This window comes from Apiospora kogelbergensis (assembly GCF_038363985.1).
Source record: "Apiospora kogelbergensis strain CBS 113332 chromosome Unknown utg000019l_segment0_segment0, whole genome shotgun sequence".
In the NCBI taxonomy this organism is placed as follows: domain Eukaryota; kingdom Fungi; phylum Ascomycota; class Sordariomycetes; order Amphisphaeriales; family Apiosporaceae; genus Apiospora; species Apiospora kogelbergensis.
Window position 1 is genome coordinate 260,246 of NW_027117436.1, and position 21,341 is coordinate 281,586.

The 21,341-nt window shown below is 57.6% G+C and overlaps 8 protein-coding genes across 8 annotated transcripts; 2 read left to right on the top strand and 6 right to left on the bottom strand.

Moving 5' to 3' along the window:
* Window positions 1-378: 378 nt before the first annotated feature.
* PG998_015097 (uncharacterized protein) lies at window positions 379-1,089 on the bottom strand (the record flags this gene model as incomplete). The annotated part of the gene is made up of 2 exons (XM_066881913.1): window positions 379-662; window positions 735-1,089. 2 exons carry the CDS (start codon window positions 1,087-1,089, stop codon window positions 379-381), a joined length of 639 nt encoding a protein of 212 aa, XP_066723111.1.
* Window positions 1,090-2,085: 996 nt separating this feature from the next.
* Window positions 2,086-2,863, bottom strand: PG998_015098 (uncharacterized protein; the record flags this gene model as incomplete). The annotated part of the gene is given in 2 exon segments (XM_066881914.1): window positions 2,086-2,116; window positions 2,130-2,863. The coding sequence occupies 2 exon segments, from the start codon at window positions 2,861-2,863 to the stop codon at window positions 2,086-2,088; spliced, it is 765 nt and encodes a 254-aa protein (XP_066723112.1).
* Window positions 2,864-3,683: 820 nt separating this feature from the next.
* Window positions 3,684-8,054, top strand: PG998_015099 (chitinase; the record flags this gene model as incomplete). Its single annotated transcript, XM_066881915.1, has 1 exon — window positions 3,684-8,054. The coding sequence occupies one exon, from the start codon at window positions 3,684-3,686 to the stop codon at window positions 8,052-8,054; it is 4,371 nt and encodes a 1,456-aa protein (XP_066723113.1).
* Window positions 8,055-8,214: 160 nt separating this feature from the next.
* Window positions 8,215-9,354, bottom strand: PG998_015100 (FMN-linked oxidoreductase; the record flags this gene model as incomplete). The annotated part of the gene is made up of 1 exon (XM_066881916.1): window positions 8,215-9,354. One exon carries the CDS (start codon window positions 9,352-9,354, stop codon window positions 8,215-8,217), a length of 1,140 nt encoding a protein of 379 aa, XP_066723114.1.
* Window positions 9,355-10,794: 1,440 nt separating this feature from the next.
* Window positions 10,795-13,433, bottom strand: PG998_015101 (SPX domain-containing protein; the record flags this gene model as incomplete). The annotated part of the gene is made up of 4 exons (XM_066881917.1): window positions 10,795-10,937; window positions 11,001-12,274; window positions 12,348-13,172; window positions 13,351-13,433. The coding sequence occupies 4 exons, from the start codon at window positions 13,431-13,433 to the stop codon at window positions 10,795-10,797; spliced, it is 2,325 nt and encodes a 774-aa protein (XP_066723115.1).
* Window positions 13,434-15,068: 1,635 nt separating this feature from the next.
* PG998_015102 (uncharacterized protein) lies at window positions 15,069-17,299 on the bottom strand (the record flags this gene model as incomplete). Its single annotated transcript, XM_066881918.1, has 2 exons — window positions 15,069-16,743; window positions 16,806-17,299. The coding sequence occupies 2 exons, from the start codon at window positions 17,297-17,299 to the stop codon at window positions 15,069-15,071; spliced, it is 2,169 nt and encodes a 722-aa protein (XP_066723116.1).
* A 702-nt stretch (window positions 17,300-18,001) lies between these two features.
* Window positions 18,002-18,276, top strand: PG998_015103 (uncharacterized protein; the record flags this gene model as incomplete). The annotated part of the gene is made up of 2 exons (XM_066881919.1): window positions 18,002-18,063; window positions 18,138-18,276. 2 exons carry the CDS (start codon window positions 18,002-18,004, stop codon window positions 18,274-18,276), a joined length of 201 nt encoding a protein of 66 aa, XP_066723117.1.
* A 461-nt stretch (window positions 18,277-18,737) lies between these two features.
* PG998_015104 (uncharacterized protein) lies at window positions 18,738-20,256 on the bottom strand (the record flags this gene model as incomplete). Its single annotated transcript, XM_066881920.1, has 5 exons — window positions 18,738-19,175; window positions 19,257-19,724; window positions 19,807-19,914; window positions 19,970-19,989; window positions 20,058-20,256. The coding sequence occupies 5 exons, from the start codon at window positions 20,254-20,256 to the stop codon at window positions 18,738-18,740; spliced, it is 1,233 nt and encodes a 410-aa protein (XP_066723118.1).
* Window positions 20,257-21,341: the final 1,085 nt, after the last annotated feature.

A 21,341-nucleotide genomic window follows, 5' to 3' on the forward strand; every position in this document is an offset into this window, starting at 1 on the left:
TTGATCTGGACGACGTTGATTCCGGGCACTGATACAGTTCCTGTCAGCATCAGTGAGTCGCCGATTCATTGCGCGAGAAGCCAGTAACAATATTGTCAGTCACAACAAGAGTATGAATGATAAACATCACTGATAACACGATGAACAAAATGTCACTTGCTCAACTTAAGACTGAGTCGCTGAAGCTGGGAGGCCGTCCGCGTGTTTTCAATGAGAGTCACTTTGCGAAATGTGTCACGTTAGTAGACTTGAACAGGTTCGATTGAACGGCAGTAGATAGATGATAGTGTTGCTACAATATAGTATTAAGAGATAGACCCATGATAAGATGATATTTATCCGTTCTGGCCATATTGTCTCGGTAAGAATACTTGGGACTTAGACACCAGTACAGATGTAGTAAGAAGCCCATAAATTGGTACAGCCAGCGTCGATATACGTGTTCCATTCGCGCAACTGGCCAAAAGAGATGCCCGCCGCGGTGTAGATGGACCAACAGCTATCGCCTGAGACGACCTTGTGGAATGCCTTGCAGTTGTCGACGATGCCCGGCATCTGGGGCTGCGGGCCCGAGGGCGGGGCTTGCGTCGGCTCAGGCGCTCCCGTGGTGGCGCCGGGCACGTGTACGCAGACGTAATAGTCCAACCAGATATTGGTGCATTCTGAAGCAAGGAGGTTAGATGTATTCGCATGTTGTGGCTTAATCGGACGGTTTTAGCATCATCAAAACTTACCGTTGTTGATTTCGCTGTTCCATTCTCTGAGCTGGGACTGGCTGATGCCGTACTGCTTGGCAATGGTATCACACTGGTCACCGGACGCAACCTTGTGGAAGGTATCGCAGTCCTTGGCGATTCCGGGCATCTGGGGCTGGTTGCTCTGGACGGGGGCCTTGGTAGTAGTTGGAGGTGCCCTGGTGGTGGAGGTCTTGAACGTGGTGGTTGGCTGGGGCTGGGGCTCCGGCTTGTCATTGACGGTGCCAAAGATACAATATTCGCGGCTGGCATCCAGGTTGGGGCAGGTCATGCCGGGGTTCAGCTGTTGCAAGTCCTCGATGGACACCCCCAGCTCCCGGTGAAGCCCTCGCATGTCGCACCGCTCCGGGGGGCCGCGGAGAAATTGCACTCAACCGCGCGTCTGGACAAGGTAGCTTTGGCGGTAGCCACCCCAGTGACAAGCCCAGCGGCTAAGTACTGTATCAGCTGCATGGTATCTGGGAAGCTAAGCTTGGAGGCTGATGAGCATGAACTGTAGATTAGGTATTATTACGAGTCTTGACAAGGGTAGTCTATAGAGGAAAGAAGAGACAATCAAATCTGTCTATGGGAATACCTCTTTTTATATTTTGATCAGCCATGAACTAAAGTCCCTCACTTGTCTCTCTCTTACCCATGATGTGATTTCTCGGTCCTTCTGTGAGCTCATATCTGGTAGTAGATGGGCTAGAACAGTCCGTAAATCAGACTTGCCTGAATTTCTTGGTATTGTTGCGTCGTTTAATTATCCCACATGCGGATGGCAATAGTTCCAGTTCATTATGGTGGAGATGGGCAACTCGGCGTTGGGCAGCAAGCGCGGTCCGATCAACCGCAAGATGACCTCCGGCAACATGTGAGATCGTTCGTCCCTACGCCGTGTTTCCCCTCATTCGCTTCACTAATTATAGAACCAAGATCAGTCATCTGAACAGGGGATATCCTTTGGGTGGATCACCGCATACCCAGTTCATATATTGTGGACACTTTGTATACCCATTATGGGAAGTAACGGGGCGTGACATGTAATATTAGCGCGGAGTATGCGCCGAACTAAGCTCGACTTCATATGCAATATCCCAATAGACTCTTGCCCCTTGTGACTCCAAACGGGTATATATTAGGGTTACATGACAAATCTAATGAGTTTTCCGACCATTCGGTATATTGGCCAGTTGGTTGCGTGCGCAGATTTAATAAGGAGTCACACATATAAGCTTTCGTTTCTGTTGGGATCATGCCTACATTGAACCGAAGAGCAAAATGAATGACAAATCTAATTACAATAAAATAAAGCCAAGCGAGCCCAAGGCCACTGCAAAACATGTCATTACTCCAATGGCGAGTGCACCTTTGCCACTCTTGTCGTCTGACGGACAGTCGAATGATGTTGTGTTTGGGTTGCGCCGGCAGCCGTCTTTTCGAATGCCCGCATTGATGCTGGAGGCGGCAGCTGCGTCAATATTGACCTTGCAGGGATCTGGCATGCGGGTAGAGTTGGACACGACGGCGCAAGTGTCGCCACCATTCCAGTCAATCTCCGGCTGGATCGGCAAGGTGCGGGTGACGTTGACGGTGACTCCTGCTCTCTCAAGACATTCCTGGTTGGTAGTAGGGGCTACCAGGTCAACCTTTTGCCCGCCTTTCGCAATGGTGAAGGTGATGAGTTGGGTGGTAGCGTTCTTAGTAGCTTTGTTGTCTATTGAAGCGAGGGAATCCACTGTGCAGTGCGACCAGTGCAGCGTCCAACGCAGTGTGTATTTGCCTTCGGCTTGGAACTGGCCATAGATCTGCCACTGAAAGTAGGGGTCATGGTCAGAGATATTGACCTGTCGCAGATCGTAGAAATCGCCCACGACGCTTTCAAAGCCATCACTCGCGTTAAGTGCCGTAACAGCAATGAAAGGGTTGACAAAGGGCGCAAGCGCGGAGTTTTGGAAGGCGAAAATGAAAGGGAAGAATTCCGTAGGCGCATACGTCTCATTGCGAGGGAAAATCTGGTCCACTTCGAGGACGCCCGACGTTGGGCGTGCCTCAGCATCCGCAATCCCGAAGGAGGCCGAGGCAGCGAGAAGGAGCCAACCAAGGCTAGAGTTGAACGGCTGCATGTTAACAGACAAAATAATTGGGGATATTGCGGCGTGGTGAAGGCAGATAGAGTATCACCCTCTTCAAGGAAAGGAGGGAATTCTTGTAGTGAAAGGATGCCAAGTGTTGTTGGTTGTCGAAAGAAATGAGACGGTGGGTAATTGGCCACATAGTGCCGTACGCCGGCTTGGCGACAGCTGTGCCTCTTGCCGAGCACATGCAACATGCTATACACATCTCCACAAACAGCTGTTATGGCACGTGCATCGTGTTTCCCCCTGACTACCCGGGCTGGGGTTCGGACCGGGCGGCCCGCCATCGTGGGGGTGGAGTCTTCCAAATAGGGAGTGCGGCCGAGGAATAGAGTTCCGGCTTGCAGTGTAACCGTGATTTATTGTTTCTCGGTACATGCCGTTTCCCACTTATCAGACAGCCAACGGAATGTATTGTTGTCGTGAAAAGTACATGGTTGAGAGATTGAGATAGCACAAGCAGAGACATGTATGTCCAGAAAGACAATCGTTCTCTGACAGTCCATGTGGACGACCAGAAATAGTGTAGGAACATTTCAGGGACTGAAGTGTGTTACCACCTCGGGCCTGCATACCATCAGGCGGGTAGCTCGGCGCAGCCATCGATTTCCTAGCCCGAGAAGCTGACTCGGGAAGAACCAGACGTGACAATTTTGAGCATGCAGTTGGGAAGTTGGGGGAAGCAGTAATAAAAGAGAGCAAGCCCGCTCACCAACTACACAGAGAGCTATCCCATGGGCTAGCTAAGGCTGCATTCACTCTCTTCTTCCCGTTTTTCGATACTCGTTGTAGCGTGTATCCAACAGCCATGGCGAGTTCGTGGTTTACCTTCGCCCTTGGTGCTGTAGGTCTCTTGCTTTCAGCAGACGGAGCGTTGGCACGACTTTCGTCTAGCCCAACCTATCGCAATGCCAATACGTGCCCTGAGCGTTGCCTTATCTCTGGGCCCAACACTGGAAACTGGTCCGTCTATCCTGACTTCAAGGACATCCAAAGATGCCAGGAAGCTATGTTCTACGACTTCTCTCTTCACGACCAAGTCGATGACCCGGCCGGCCCCCACCGAATTCAAGCCTGCTCATCGTTTGGGCCGGACTTTTCCATGCTTCCTGACGAGCCTAGCGCTGGGTTAGCTTCTACTAAGTCCATCCAAGTCCAGTTGGAGATTGGGTGGTGGGAGGAGGGCTTTGGCATGGCTGCTTCTGGCATCCGTTCCCTGGTCAGCCAGTTGCGCAAGTATATCGACCACGGTCATGGAGCTTCCGCCGACCAGCCTCTCACCATCTTTGGTCAGTTTGGCCAGGCCACAATCGGTCTCTACATTGGCCAAGGTCTGCTGCGTCAAAGCCTCAGCACGTCGGCCCTGAAGAGGTTCCAAGACAACCTCGACAACCTCAACGTCTCCACTCCCACTTTAGCCATGCAGCTCTGCAAACCTGGCTACGACAAAACCCACATCTTTGGTATCATGGCTACTAGCAATGGCACCTTTACTTCTATCCAAAATGCCATCAAGACCTGGGCCAACGCGAGTTGCCTCTCTTTCTCGGAGTCGTCCACCATCACCGAGCAGGCTGTATTCACCACGCCACTTATACATGCCAACCAAACATCCAACTCGACCGTTTTGAGACGTCGCCCCTCTCTTCAGGCTCGTGCGGAGTGCAGGTCCATTCAGGTTGAACAGAACGACTTCTGTGACAAGTTGGCGAGCAAATGTGGTATTTCCAGCTCGGATTTTATCAGATACAACTCGGGCTCCTCGGGGTCCAACTCTTTCTGTACTAAACTGCAGCCCAAGCAGCACGTCTGTTGCTCAAGCGGAGACCTCCCAGACTTCAGTCCACAGCCCGGAGCCGATGGTTCCTGCCATGCATACCAAGTTCAGGGCAACGACAACTGCGCCAACCTAGCTTCCGAGTACAGTCTCACCATCGAGAAGCTGGAGGAGTTCAACAAGAAGACTTGGGGTTGGAACGGCTGCAAACTCTTGTTTAAAGACACCGTCATGTGTCTGAGCGAAGGCAATCCTCCATTCCCTGCCCCGATTGCCAATGCAGTGTGCGGTCCACAGAAGCCGGGGTCCAAGAAACCCACTGATAACTCCGACATCTCCAAGCTGAACCCCTGCCCCTTGAATGCGTGCTGCAACATATGGGGCCAGTGCGGTATCACTCAGGACTTTTGTGTCGACACCAACACTGGCGCTCCTGGGACCGCTGAGCCCGGAACCTACGGCTGCATTTCGAATTGCGGCACCGACGTCATCAAGGGCGACGGAAGCGGCGGCATCAACATCGGCTACTTTGAAGGCTACAACATGAACCGGAAGTGTCTCTATCAACACCCCATGCAAATCGATACCTCCAAGTACACTCACATCCACTTTGGCTTTGGCACCTTAACACCCAGCTTTGAGGTGGAGGTGGGCGACGCGCTATCTACCTATCACTTTGGTGAGTTCACCAAAATCGAGGGTGCCAAGAGGATCTTGTCCTTTGGAGGATGGGAATTCTCCACATCTCCCGCCACCTATGCCATCTTCCGTGACGCAGTTACGCCTGCCAACCGTCTCAAGACAGCTACCAACATTGCCAACTTCATCAAGAAGCACGACCTGGATGGTGTCGACATTGACTGGGAGTACCCTGGTGCACCTGACCTCCCCATTATCCCCGCGGGTGGCAAGGAGGAAGGGCCCAACTACTTGGCTTTTCTGGTGATTCTGAAGAACCTGCTTCGTGGAAAGTCGGTCAGCATCGCGGCGCCCTCGTCCTACTGGTACTTGAAGCAATTTCCCATCAAGGAGATCGGAAGAATCGTGGACTACATTGTCTACATGACCTACGACCTCCACGGCCAGTGGGACTACGACAACGCATACTCACAGGAAGGGTGCGGCACAGGTCGCTGCCTGCGTAGCCAGGTGAACCTGACCGAGACGAAACAGGCCCTGGCCATGATTACCAAGGCCGGCGTCCCCGGCAAGAAGGTGGTCGTGGGAATCACGAGCTACGGGCGGTCTTTCAACATGGCACAGGCCGGCTGTTGGGGCCCCCAGTGCCAGTTCACGGGCAGTGGCGGCAACTCGGATGCGACTAAAGGCAAGTGCACCGACACGGCTGGATATCTGGCCGACGCTGAGATCGCGGAGATCATGCGGGATTCTAGCCGAGTGGTCACTAGCTTTGTCGACCCGAGCAGCAACACCGACGTCTTGGTTTACGATACAAACCAATGGGTCGGCTGGATGAGTGAAAAGACCAAGAGGACGCGCACCAATCTCTACAAAGCGTGGGGGATGGGAGGCACCACCGACTGGGCTACCGATCTACAGGAGTACCACGACGTACCGGGTCCAGCCAAGAGCTGGGCCATCTTCAAGGAGCTCGCCAGCACCGGAAACGACCCGCTGCAGGACAAAACCCGAGACCAGAGCTGGGTCCAGTTTGACTGCACTCTTGACATTGTTAAATATCCCATGGGCTATACGCCTTCTCAGCGATGGGAGAGATTACACGCGGACGCTGCTTGGAAAGACGTGCTCCGGATTTGGCGGGACACGGACAAACCCAAGAAAATGACTTTTATTAATTCCGTCGCGGCTACGCTCCATTCCGCACCCGCCGAGTCCGGCTGTGAATACGTCAAGCTGGACTCCTGTAAGGTCAGCAAGTGCAGCAGCGGAATGAATGGAGAAGAATCAGGGCCTGCGGGAGAAATCATCTGGAACTCGCTAGTGAGAGTTCACTTATCCTTTACCGACTACCGCAAAGCCATATTCGAAGCACTCGGCCTCATATCTATCTCGATTGACGAGCTGATGAACAGGTTTGCGCCAATTTCGGCATCGGACGGTAACATGTGGAACTTCCTCCTCATTGATCTCATCACCGTCGGGACCCTTTCGGTGGCGGGCCCCTTTTTCAACTCGTACCTGAAGTCGTTGCCATATTTTGCCTCGGGTGCACGGCTTGATAATGTTAAAGACTCTGTGATGAACCTCATTGGACAGAGTACAACGCTCGCCAAGGACCTGCTACCAGCCAAAGAAAAGCAATGGAAGACGGACACTCAAATCAGCTTCAAAGAAGCCCTCGGCAAAGTTATCGGGGGTTGGGCAGACATCATCGAGGAACACCTCCTCCGGGTGTTTGACGGCAGCGACTCCTCGATAGAGTTGCTGGGGAGCGCCATTGCTGGTGGAAAGCTTATCGCAGGGAAGCGCGAAGATGGCAGTACAGCCCCCAAACCACTCACTGCAGGGGAGCTTCGGAAGACCGTGGAGCGGACCTTTTACGGCTATGCCGTCCCCGAGCTCTGGAGAAGCTCGGGCCGACACCCCTTCATCATCGACGCGGGCTTCGACTGCGGCAAGGGCTCGCTGCCCGAGTACGTGAGCGACGAAGAGGCCACCCGCGGCTGTGTCGACGGCAAACAGTACTATTTGGTCCACCCGAGCGGCGACGCACAGTCGTGCCCGTGCAAAGGCAAAGCCAACTGCTACCCCGATATTTGCACCGATCGAAAGTTCTCGTCGCTTCCCGGCGTAAGCACGCTGGGAACCGACAGCTTTGGCGGCCTCAGCCGGTCGCAACTGATCGAGGGCGCGGTCCGCACTTGGCTCCAGAACGGCCGGAGCTACGGCGGCGGATTTATCGATATCACAAAACAGGGAAGCCGGGAAGACCTGCTAGACACCAAGGTCACGACGCCGGGATTCGTTCGCATGCCCGTCTGCAGCCCGGCGGTGGCCTGGAGGCAATGGGACAAGGGTAACAGCTCGGAGCCCGATTACCCCTGTCATATCACGCCCGGTGTCGACACGTGTGGCGATTCCACGTTCGAGGACCAGACCAACAACAACTCGCCTCTGGTCGAAGACTGCCTCGCCATGATCCGCAAATACGAAGTGGATTTCAAGAAGTCGTGGAACATCCAGGTGCTCGGGAAGAACCAGCGGGAGATCGGCGACGCCGGCGGCTGTCACTTCGGCGCCGAAGCCACGGAGCAGAAGGGCAACGCCCACTTCACCGTCGGGGCACAGGATCTCATCGACATCACCAACGAAGCCATCAAGAGGTTTGGCAGCGGCGGGAGGGTGGCAGCCAAGGGGAACATGAAGTGCAACGGCAACATCAAAGGACAGGCGGTCAAATGGGGCATCTACAACAAGTAATCAGGGAGCACCGTCCTCTTTTGTGATAAAACGTCCATTACTTTTTTCTTGTATATATATTCTTCTTGTATTCTCATCGATCTATCGTGAATTGGCCGCTTCTATTCTAAAAATGCCGTTGCGCCATCGCCATGCAATTATCCAATATCCAGCACAAAATCTAAGCCGCCACTTTCTGGGTCTCTAGGAACTCCTGGCTGAACGGGTAGTCCACGTAGCCCTTCTCGCTGCCGGCGTTGTAGAAGGTGTCGCGGTCGTAGGGGGCGAGGTCGATGTTCTTCTGTATGCGGAACGGCAGGTCGGGCGTGGAGATGAAGTAGCGGCCGAAGACGACGACGACGTCGCGGCCCGCGTACTCGTCGTCGACGACCGTGCGAGCGCTGTCGGCAGTGAAGCCGCCCGCGATGAGGACCGGGCTGGTGTTGTCCCACGCCTCGACGGCAAAGGTCACCTTCTCGGCCGGGGCCGTTTCGGCCACGTCGACGTTGCCCTCGATGCGCGACTCGACGACGTGCAGGTAGGCCAGCTTCAGCTGCTTGAGGCCCTGGATGACGTGGGTGAACTGCGGCACCGGGTCGGCCATCTTCATGCCCTGGAAGGGCGACCAGGGCGAGAGGCGGATGCCGACGCGCTCAGGCCCGACGCCGGGCGCCTCGACGCAGGCCTTGGCCACCTCAAGCGTGAAGCGGGAGCGGTTCTCGACGGAGCCGCCGTAGCGGTCGGTGCGCTGATTGCTCACGTCCTGCAGGAACTGGTCGAGCAGGTAGCCGTTGGCGCTGTGGATCTCGACGCCGTCGAAGCCGGCAAGCTCGACGGCGTTGCGGGCGGCCTGGGCGTAGTCGCGGACGAAGGCCTGGATCTCGTGCTCCGTCATCTCCTCGGGCACCGTCTTGCCCTCGGCCTCGGGCAGCGGCGAGGCGCCCTTGACCTTGAAGTCGGGGTTCTCCTTCTTCAGGGCGTCGGGGCTGGCCACGCGGCCCAGGGCCCACAGCTGGAGCCAGATGAAGCTGCCCTTGGCGTGGACGGCGTCGGTGACGTCGCGCCAGGCCCGGATCTGCTCGGGCGTGTAGATGCCGGGCACGTTGGGGTAGCCGCCGGCCTGCGGCGAGATGAAGGTGGCCTCGGTGACGAGGAGGGTGCCGGGCACCGAGGCGCGCTGCTCGTAGTACTCCTTGACCATGGGCAGCGGCACGTGCTCGCCGTCGGCGCGGAACCGGGTGAGGGGCGCCATGGCCAGGCGGTGCTGCAGCTGGTTGTTGCCCACCTTCAAGGGCTGGAAGAGCTTGGATTCAGCGGCCATGGTGTCGGGGAACTGGGTTGGGGTATCTGGAAAGGAAAGGTCTAAAACGGAAGAAAACTCGAAACTGCTGAGAGACTACAACAAGAGATATGGGAGAGGGGACTAGCTACGTGGTATATATAGCCCACTAGCGGTCGCGGCCCGGCATGACGGCCAAGACTTCTAGAATCTGCTGGCGATCCAGTATTTTGGCCCTCCTACTCCTGATTACACAAGCACGGCGGACGGGTTCTGAGACGGGTAATGAGTTTGACCGCTCCAAGCAAGCTAGCATAGCAGTGCATAGAAACAACCGCCCCAGTTTCCCTACTTAAAGCCGAACCGATCATCGGATTCAGGAGTGGCCGAACCAGTACGAACAAGGCAGCACCGTGCGCTATACCCACTTCCCTGATTCTCCACTGGTGCTTAATAATGCATGGCCGCTCGGCTCGGAGGAACGAACCCATGCAGAGGAGGAGGCTGAAGACGCCAGATTGCGTGATGGTCCCGTGGAGAACATCCGGTTAAATCCAAGTCGAGTCACCATGCGCTATCTGTATCACGCATGCCGTATTGCGTCTTGCAAGCCTGGTCTCTGCTTCACAGCTGCCTCCTCGGTTGCCAGCTCACCACCACCGACTTAGCGACCGGCGGTAGTGCCGTTTTCAATGGAGAAATTGGGGGCCGCTAGAGTCCTGGCTAGAGGGATCTGATCTCTCGAGTCGAGTCGCGCGGAAGAATTCCTGTCGCCGGGCATGACTTGGGACCGCCACCACTGGAGACAATGGTGAAGGGATCTGCTGCTGCATGGCCGAACGACAGGCGGCTGGTTGTTTCATACACACGAGTGGCGAGAGATTTCGCGATGCTTGCAGCGAAGAAGCCGCCCGAGGAGAACCAGGAGACCGTCAAAACAAGCCCCGATCTGGCTTGCAAACAGAATTCGGTACCTGCTGCGGGCTGCAGATGCAGACTTTAATACTGACGACATGGCACGTGGGAGTGCAACCTGTCGGGTCCATGCAGGGATGGGCCGCATCCTGCAGTAGCGGCTATCTCTAATCTGCCACCAATGCCGGACACTTCACCGCGCAAGCACAAAACGACGGCTCCCGAGACAAGCCCGGCACTGGGGTGTAAGACCACAGCCAATCATGAAGGACGTTGGAAGTATACCACATAGATCTGACAACTGAGGAATTGGAGACATTCTATATACCGATAACCAGATATTACATACATAGATGCACGCTTGTGATGTAGATTCGCACACATCCCGAATAAGCAACCCAAACGAAAGACAGATCCCATAACGGGATCGCACACCCAAGCCAAACGACCTAACTACCTGTGTATGCAATTCGTGCCGAAGCAGCCAATACCAAATACTTTAACCACGTTGCAAGCCCAGAGAGCGACTACCAAAATGAACTTTCACATAGAAAGATGTACACGCGTTTAGAAGCCCATGACATGCATGGACCCGTAGCCCAGAGTGACGACGACGCAAAGAGTCATGATACTGGCAGGGATACCGCGGCTGATGAAATGGTTGACCGTCAGGTATCGCTGGCCCGTGGCATCCTCCTTCATGATGGCGGCTGTGGGGAAAAGAACAGTCAGCGGACGAGTCGAGTCTGGAATGAAATGGAAAGAAAACTTACTGATGTTGGGGAAGCTGGTCGTGGGCAGCGCCATGGCGCCCGAGCACATCAGGGCGCACGTCATGACCAGCAGGTTGGGGTGTGGCTCGTCCAGGCCGCGGCCGATCTCGGCGACGAGCGGCAGGATGATGAAGGCGGCGACGCTGTGGCTGATGAAGGTGGCAAACACCATGGTCAGGGTGGCAAAGACCAGGACGACCGAGTACAGCGAGAGGCCGTCGACGCGCTGGGAAATGTCGACGGCGACGGTGTGCAGCAGGCCCGACGACTTGACCGACTTGCCGAGCGACAAGCCGCCGGCGGCCAGGATGATGATGGTCCAGGGGAAGTTGTTGAAGTCGTCCTTGCTCAGGATGCTGGTGCCGAAGAAGACGACCATGGGCAGGATGGCGATGACGCCCATGTCGCCAAAGGTGGACTCGAGCGAGTGGCTGGCGCACCACAGCGCGATAGTGGCCATGCACGTGGCCACGGTGAACCACTGCTTGGCGGTGAACTTCTCGCGGACGACGCGCACAGGCATGATGGTGGTGCCCCTGCTGGGGTTGAAGGTGACGAGGAGCAGCACCCAGATGCAGAGAAGCGACACGGCGCCGACGGGGAGGACGACGAAGAACCACTGGCCCCACGACGGCTGCGGGTCCATGTTGTCGAGGGCGATGATGTTCTGCGGCGACGAGATGGGCGACAGCATGCCGCCGATGTTGGAGGCCAGGGCGATGCCGATGATGAGGGACTTGGCCATGTTGGAGCCCTGCGGCAGGTTGCGGAGGATGGGCTCGAGGATGGAGAAGCACAGCACGGGGGCGGCCACGTTGCTCACCCACATGCTGGCGAAGCCGGCGACGAACATGTTGACGACGAGCACGGTGCGGGGGCGCGTTCCGGCCTTGGCCAGCACAAAGGTGGCGACGCGCTTGTCGATGCCCATCTTGCTGACGGCGGCGGCGATGGTGAAGCCGCCGAGCAGCAGCATGATGACGGGCGTCCACATGGCGGCGAAGATGTAGGCCGTGGCCGCCTTGGAGTCCAGGCGCTCGTGCGTGTCGTCGGAGCGCGGGATGTTGAGGACGACGGCGAGGAAGGGGATCAAGAGGGCCGTCACGAACAGGGGGATGGCCTCGGTCGCCCACAGCAGACTGACAAAGGCCAGCATGGCGGCGCAGTCCTGCTGCTCGGGGCTTTCCATGAAAGGCACGTAGAGCAGGACGAGGAAAACGGCAATGACGATCAGGAGGGTGATGACGGGCTTGCCGTAGATCCAGGTGGGCACGCTGAGGCGGCCGATGGGGGTGCGGAACTCCTTGGTGGGGAGACAGGGGCACGTCGTCGCCCTGCAGGCGGGACGCGCTCTCGTTGACGCCGCCGAGCAGGCCGTGACCGAGGCTGGCGGCTTCGGCGCGCCGCTCGAGGCCGATCAGCTCGCGCCAGACCGTGTTGCGCTCCCAGACGACGTGCTCGCGGAGGTGGGAGCGCAGGTCCCGCTTGGCGAGGTCGAGGTCGCCCTGGGTGGCGGTGTCGGCAAAGGCCTGCTCCAGGCGGGCGATGTAGTCGTCGAGCTGGGCCATGGTCTCGGCGCGGAAGGGGTAGGCGGGCTCGACGGTGGCGGCCATGTACTTGGAGCGCATCTCGACGTCGACGATCTTGTCGAACTTCTTGAGGATCTTGCGGAAGCCCGTGTGGTTCAGCTGGACGTACGACTTGAGCTCGCACAGCTGGACGTAGAGGCCAACGATGCGCTTCTTGAGCATGATGGACGACGTGTACATCTCCTCGATCTCGGCGTAGTCGGTGAAGCCGCCGGCGATGCTGGTGCGGCGCGTGGAGCGGCCCATGTCGGTGGAGGCGCCCAGGTCGGTCGAGGCGTGCATGGCGCTGGGGATGGAGCGCCGGCGGCCGCCGCCCGACGTGGGCCTCTTGTTCAGGGCGGCCGTCTCGTCGTCTTCGTCGCTGTCGCTGTCCTCGCGGCCGTCCTCGGTGGAGCGGGCGCCGCGGGAGGAGCGGCGGTCGCGGGCGAGCTGGCGGATGTTGTCGGCGTCGGTACGGGACATGTTCTTGATGGCGGCGGCGTCGCCGTTCTCGTCGCGCAGGTCGCGCAGCAGGGACTCGACATCTTCGAAGATCTCCTTCTCCTTGATCTGGTAAAGGAGGTGATCTTCTCGAGCTCGACGTCTAGCGCGCGGGAGAAGATGGTCTGGGGGTCATCGTCGCGGAGGAGGGGCCGGGTCTCGACGTCGGTGGTGCCTTGCTGGGGTATGCTCTTCTCCAAGGTATAGATGCTGCACGGGGGATGACGTTAGCAAGTACATAAGTGGTCGACATTCTGTGTGACAAGAGCAAAATTACTTACAGCTTCTTCAGGTTGCTGTAGGCGATGTAGTGGCTGCTCCAGTCCGGAACAGCATTGAACTGAATGCTATGGGAGAACTTCATCTCGTCGCGGTCATCGAGCCAGCGTCGTTTCCGGTCTCGCTTGGCTTGGGTCCTGGCTTCCCTTGCGTCTCTTTCTTTTTCCTGCTGGCTGGGGAGGGCGACGAGGGTGTCTAGCTCGTAGGAGTCGGTGATAGCAGCAGCAGCAGCAGCAGCAGTAGTATTGGATGTAGCTTCGCTCCCTCCTCTGTGGACGGACTGGTTGCTGGTGCGCCGAATGGGTGGGTTGGCGGATTCAGCTCGGTGGGCAGAAGAATTGTCGCGGGAAGAGGAGGGGTCCGAAGTAGACTTTGAGGGCGGAATGGTGGCTTTTATCGAAATCGTCAGGAGGGAAAAAAGACGATGAAAATGATGTATGCAAGCAACCTGGTCGGTCACAAGCTGGGCTAGGTCGGGGGAAATGGATGGAGGGAATGGATTCGATCAATCGATATTGTTCGCTTCGAGTAGGAACCCGGCCAGTACCCGACTAGCCTGCCAGTTATTTGATGCCAATAATGGCAATAGGATGGCCGCCAAAGTGGAGGAGATGAGGCAGCTTAGGTTCCATCTTCCGGCGTCGCAACACGTCAAGCGTGGGCGAGCTTGGGCGTTGCTTGAGCCACAGCGCATCATCAGCTGTTCGCTTTTTACTGCTCTTTTCTTGGCCGATCCACCTGGAGCTTCAGTGGCATTCCCGTCCGTCACTGCTTGGCACTGCACTCAAGTATTCACTCTATCACGGCAGGTTTGCTACGCGTTTCGCCAAGCCGCTCGAATGGTCGAGCCGGGCATGACGACTGACTTGCGGCGGTTGGGGGTTTCTCAGACCTAATGGCCGACAAGCTGGCTTTTTGGCGATTCAGGGCCTGCAAGCGCCTCTAATGCCTGCTGCCTGCCGCACAACCCCCCACACGGCGAGAGACGGCGCCACGAATAAAGCGTGTAGCCGCTCTGACGGTCGACGAATCTTGACTTCATCGTAGGTAATCGTCATGTGCATCGGCAGTTCCCGTCTCGAATTGTTGGTGTCTATCTACTATGAGTGCGCAATATCTTCATTGCATTGCTTCCATCCCCGGGACAATTCTCGCAACATAAATGCAAAGCCCTCACCAACTGCCGTATAAGATATCCCAGGTATAAGCCAACCCCGCCCTGACCGCCCAAAATGTCTGCAGTTGCACTGCATCGAGCTCCGTTTCAGCACAGGAGGCGTCACAAAATGCCGCCGGAGACGCCGAATCAGAACTGGGCGATGGCGCAGACACGGTGGAAACGGGACTGGGGACGGATGCATCCCGGAGAGCCTGCTGCTGCAAGCCTTTGCGCATCCCCCCTCCTCCCCTCGACTAAGAGCATGATCCGACGACGGGAGAGCGAGACACGATCGCATCTCGACATAGGACGGGGCCCCAGGTTGCATGACTACCACCCGCCACTACGAATCGGACCCCAACGTTTGGGCCTCCTGACTTGACAAGGCAGACGCGCTCTTACCCGGTCAGGTACGTTGGTTGGTTGGTTGGGGAGCACACCCACCCCCTTTACCCCTCACGCACGATGTGCATCCATAGCAAACAGATATACAAGCACTAGTAGACACATAGATTTGATATTTGATATGGGGGAGGTTGTTGGTATTGGTGGTGGTCAAGTTTAAATGGTTAACGTGGCCAGATGCAGCGCGATCTCCCGGTCGCCCTGCCGCACCGCCTCGTCGGCCAGGCTGGCGTCCCCCATCTCGCGGTACCACGTCTCGAGCACCATGAGGTCCTCGAACCGCTCGCCGTGCTCGCGCTGCTCCGGGCCCGTGATGTACTCCATCGCCTTCCGCCGCAGCGCGATGGCGTGCTCCAGCCGCGCATTGCTGCTGTTGTCCCGGTAATAGCTCGTCGTCGTCGTCGTTGTCGTGCTGCCGCTGCTGCTGCTGCTACTACTACCAGGGTCCTTCGTCCATATCCTCCTCGTGTCCTGCTCTGGAGGCGGCCGCGAGACTCGGGTCTGTCTCTCCCTTTCCCGCCTCCAGAAGGCGTGGTGCACGTTGCTCTGGATGATGAGCAGCAGCCGCCGCTGCAGGTCGTCCATGGGCGGCTCGTCCCCGCGCTGCCCCTCCTCGCGCTCGATGGCCTGCATCCGGTCCAGGATGTACTCGCCGTCCTGGCACCAGTCGCCGTTCTCGTCGGCGCGCTTGAAGGCCGAGAAGATGGCCAGGTCCAGGCGGATCTCCTTGGGCAGCCCCGCGCTGAGCTTGGCGCAGATCGGCCAGCGGCCCCGCCGCCGCCGCCCGCCGCCGCCGCCCTCCTCGGCCGCCGACTCGAGCCGCTCGTGGTGCTCCAGCAGCTCGCGCACCAGCTGCTCGCTGTTGCGCGCGTAGCGCTTCAGCGCCTCCGACAGCGAGTGCCGGTGCGACGTCGCCAGCAGCAGCCGCCGCAGCATCTCCCGCAGCTGGCGCAGCGGCGTCGCCGGGGCCTCCTCGCTTTCCCGCGCCATCGGCGTCGTCGTCGGCGGGGGCACCATGGCCTCGAGCCGCGGCAGCCAGTTGGTGACGAGGTCGACGAAGGGCGAGCAGGCGGGGCTGCCCGACGGCGGGTAGGACTCGATGAGCTGGCCCATGTTGCGGCAGACCTCGTGCAGGCCGGGCACGGAGCAGTTCCGCAGCTGCGACGAGTTGGCAATGTAGTGCCACACGGCCGGCAGCTGCGTGTTCTGGCCCGTGTAGATGGTCAACTGCAGGAGGCGCAGGAAGCCGAGCATCGAGGGGTTCTTCAGGAAGGTGCTCACCGACTCGTAGCCCTTGCGCATGACGGCCGAGGGGCGGCGGTAGGGCGTCTCCTCGGCCAGGGTGCTGGCGTAGTCGTTCACGTTGAAGAGGCGCACCAGCTTCCGGTGCACCTCGGGCGTCACGTACATGATCCGGTTGGTGACGCTGGACTTCAGCTCGCCCGCGGCCCAGGCCCTCGCCACCATGCCGTCGAAACACCGCAGCAGCTGGTCCTGGACGAGGTACGTATCCGGCAGCCGCGGCCGGTTGTCGTAGATGGCGCCCTGGAAATAGACCAGGGGCCAGCCCCCGTGCGGCTGTCTGTCGTCCCGGGTCTTCGTAGTCGTAGCTGCGTAAACGTGCGGTGCACGCATCATCATGTCGTCGGCCCGAACCAAGTCGCCGCTGCTCCCACTGCTCCCGCGATGGTGCGCATGTATTATGCTGGTGTTGCTGTTGTGGCTGCTGCTGCTGCTGCTCCCCACGGGGGTCTCCAACCTCTCTCTCATCAGTGCCCGCCTGTTCTTGCGAAACCCCCATTTGGAAAACCGGTCCTTGTACATCTTGTCGCTTGCGCCAGCGTTAGTAGACCCCCTTCAGCGGGCGGGCGATGACAAAGCTGTTCTGCTAACCTTGCGTTGAAGCCCCTCTGGGCCATGACCTGCTGGATCTGCTTCAGGGACTTACCCTGCTGAATATACAGGTGATAGAGGTGGGCCTTGTGCGTTTCCCAGATCTCGGCCGGGTACTGCTGGATGGGCCTCCGCGTGGTGGCGGTGGTGGTGCTGGAGCTTGGCACCGCAGCAGAACCCGTGGGCAAAAAGACGGGATGGTGGTTCTGGTGCGGCGGCGGTGGCGGCTGTTGAGGCCGGCCATGCTGGAAATCGCAAGAGCCGTCATTTCCGGGCCGGTTTTCTTGCTTCACCGGGATGGCAGTTGGGCTCTTGGCGAGGCGGTCTGTCCCCTCCCCTCTTTCGCACTGAGGCTTTTCTTCTGACTTGACATGGCCGGGGCCTGGGCGCAAAGCCGACGGCGGTCTAGGCTCGTCGGCGTTCAATACCGAGCGCCAAAATAGAGACGAAACGGGCTTGGAGTCTGGCTCAGAGTCGGACACAGACTTGGCCATGTTCCGCGGGGACTTGGCCCGAGTGCTAGCACATATGTCGTGAGAGCGTGGGCGCGCGTGTCAATACGAAACGTGGTGTGCGGGCGTGCTTGTCAGACCAATTTGTCAACGACGATGGGAGTAAGTAAGATACAGGAAAGATGAAGTCAAAACGACAGATAGACCGAGAGATGATACTAATGGATGGGCGCGACGGGTGGTTACATCAATCAAGGGGGCCAACCCCCGCATGCTCCGGGGGGTTGCAGGTGGTGGATGGTGCATGCACCAAGGCACGACCGTATAATGCCGTAAAGCAAAGCGAAGGGCGAGTATTATTGACCAGGGTGGGAGCTGCACGAGCTGCGTCGGCTCTTTTAACTACTGGGTTGGTGCTCCCTCTCTGTTACTCTGTCAACATCGGCGCCTCTCGGCCGGTCCAGTTCTGGTGCAGGGTCGAGAGAAGACTGGGGATTGTCTGTATCAGGCTTCAGGCCAGTGTGCGTCTGAGTATATGCTCATGCTTATTGCCTATTTCCGGCCAATTTCCGCGAGCCATCCGCCGTGTCTCGGGTTTTGCTTCTCGTTGCAGAAGCGAGATAGAAATGCAGAATGGACACAGTAAGTCTGCAGGCCTGGAGCAGACGGCGCTGCTGCTGGGGCTCCCTAGGTCTGCCTAGGCTCCCTAAAAGTACCTGGAGCGCTCGTGGTAGTGGAGCCGCTATGGGGCGTCGAACGGGCCACCTGCAATCTGCCGAGTGGGTGACGGTGGACTGGACTGGACAGTAAGTGTCCCTGACTGGACAGTCTCCTGGACTGGATACGAGTGTCAGTGTCGGAACAGAAAAGTACTGCGCAGGCCGCCATCCACAGTGACAGGATTGCGCAACGACGGATTGCATCAGTCGCATCGGCCTGGCTGGCTGTCCGACACTAAAAAGGTCCTCTGCATGCCTGACGCGCCAAGCGAGGTGCGAGGTTACATGCCCAAGAACTAAAAACATGCAACGTACGAAATGTCAGCAAATACTCGAAGCAGTAAGAGAGAACTTCCTCTCGAGAACCAATCCCCTTTCGGTCTGGTGCCAGCTGATTGATGATGAATTGCTGTTCCCGGGCGAACGATTCACCCGCTTAGTCAATCCAGCCATCCCAAACCAGCCAGCCCTACGAACGCCCAACCCGACGATGCGACGCCACGCGGCTTGCGTATAGGCGCTTTCTGGGACGGGCTAGTCAATTCAGCTGCGGCTTTCGGCACCTGCTCATGTCTGTCATGGTTTGATAGAAACAAATGAACGGGCGTAAGATGAACAAAGGGTATCAAACTAGCTGCAAATTTCCAAAACGATAGACCAATTCTACCAAACAGTGGTTTTCTTTTTCTTTTTCTGTCCTTTTCCTTTTCCTTTACCTTTCCGTCTCGTTTGTCCGCGTCGAGCGTAGTATCGGCGCCATCTCACTCGGCCCTGCTGCTGCCGTCGCCGTCGCGCGTCTGGTACGTGATGGTCATGGTCCGCGTCTGGAAGATGGCCTTCTCCGAGTCCCCGTCGCTCTTGACGGGCCGCGCGTCCCACATGCGGCTGCAGCGGCTGTTGGTCCCGGCCCGCGTCTCGAGCGTCTGGATCTCGTCGGGGCGCAGGTCCATGTCGTGCAGCGACCGCATCGGGTACTCGGGCCCGTCGTGGAACCGGTTGTAGCACCGGCGCCGCCACTTGCCGCCCTTGGCCCGGCCCGCCCGGGGGCTGGGGCTCAGCCGGTCGCGGTCCCCGTCGTAGTCGTCGTCGTCGTCGTACCCATAATCCCCGAGGATGCTGGGCACCACATGTCCCAGAAATCTCCTCAGCGTCGGCAGCGTGGCGCAGATGATCAGTAGATTTGCCTCGACGCATATCCACTTTCGCGCCATCCCTTCATGTCAGTACAACGGTAAAAGCGGCTGGCGACTGCGGCGCGAGAATCCAGGACGGGGGCGTACCATGAAGGAGTATGCCATGGCCCAGGTTTGGTCTTTGTCTGCCATGGCCGGCAGGAGGACAACAAGACGCATGGCCGAGGAAGCCACGGTCAAGCCCCCGATGATAAACATGACCAACAATCCCGTCTTCTGTAGACAGGGCATCTTCCAGCCTATCACCATCGGGATGGGGAGCGCAAATATGACAAGATTTGTAACAATGTTGAGTATAGCCGTGATGAAGTGCAATGCGTCGCGATCGATGCAAGCCCCGTCGGTAATGGTCACGTCCCAGCTCCTGGCAATGGGGTTGCAACCAAACGTCAAGCTAAAAGACGTGCCGAGGCTGTATCCGATGACTACAACCATAGTGGCCGCGACGGCCCCGTGGAACCACGACTGGGAACTGAGCCGATGATAGTAAACCAAGAGCGATAGCTTCGCCAAGCCGGCACCAGAGGTATAAACAACCGGCACCACCAGGATCATCTGTGCGCCGTGGGGACTGAGAGTAAGCAAATGCGCGCCACTGGCGGCGTTGATCCCACGCCGCAGATGGAGAGGAACTCACGATGTTGTAGAAACTGTACTGGCTGGCAGAGATCTCCCAGTTATGGACTCCCAAGACTCCAGTAGCAAACATGTAGACCAGCACAGTTTGGGTGCCAACAGAGATGACCTAGACTCGTCAGCATTGCACCCGCAGCCCGGCTTTTGGTTCGAGGCGGTCTTACCCAGGCGAGCATCAAGCATGCTACACAGCTTCGCGTTAGTCGGAGGTAAAACATAACAAGCCATGCTGTGGCCAAGGGGCCGACCTACCATCTTCCAACTTGAATTCCTTCAGCAAAGCAGTCTTCGTGTATAGACGCTGGGCCAGCAAGACCAGGGCGAGGACATTGCCAACCGCGGCGACCCAGTAAGTGACGACGTGTGCCTGACTTGAAGTGTGGTCGTGGTCGACAATATAGCCGCCGGGGGCAGCGGGCAGTGCGGTTGCTACTCCATCGGCATTCGACATTTCTCGAGGAGGCGCGTGGTTGATAGAAGACTGGTCTTGGAGCCACGCATAGTACAGCTTGGTGACTGTATTCTCGTCAGGCAAGGGACATCCTCTTCTCGGGCTGAAAGGCGAGCGGCAGTTGTAAAAGGGGCGGGTGCGGGTGTTATATCCCCTTGTCCGGCACGGGCCTGGCCTAAAACAGTAAGGCTGCCAGGTCGTCCAAGAGATTACGTTTAAGACAGCGGTATCCTCTGGGGATGCAAAGCGGGAGGGCCCGAGTCAGACGCGGACGTGGCTGTTATAAAGTCCCTGGTCGTTGTCCCACGAGTCGCTTATGGAATACCACGCTGGAGCCTTGGCTATCTACAGAGCTCCAAGCCGGTATCACATAAAGTGATGATGAAACGCTTTTATTTCAGATAGGAAACATAACGTCCCAATGCGACCTCGAATCGGCAAATAATACGCTTGTGGGGTTTGGGTTGCATCGATCGGGCATCACTCCACCAAGACGGGCTTTTCGCGTGTAGCATCAATGAAACCAATTCATTTTCTGCTGGGTGGGATCGTGGAAAACTCAAAGACCCGGTTGAGGGCATCGACTGGGGTCACGGAACTCTTATATTTGTTTCCAAAACGCTGCAGGGGGAAAGCATTTACACCCACCAGCGGGATGTCCGTGGCCCCAGCCCTGCAGTAAGATTGACGGCATCCGCTCACGAACAGTCCGGACTATACAGGTATGCAATGCTTCGGGGAATTGCATGCTCGGTCATCAGGTTCGCCGACGTGGGGAACGTTCGGATTGCACAAATGACATGACGAGGTAGACCCCTGTTCGTGACGGCCTTGACACCCCAGCTTCTCGAATTCTGCTGACCGAGCAAGGATTGTGGGCAGAGTTTGCAGCGGCATTTGCTGGCAGCCCTCCACAAACAAGTTCTACAGCAACAAGGTGCTTACCGCTTTCAATTTACATTACAGGCAATCCTCGCTTATACGAGCGTGACGTGTTTGTGGGACGGGGGTAGGTTATCGACATCAACCGTGGACAGTGGATAGCTGGAGAAAGCAATATCTAAGCATCGGAGGACACTCCGGGC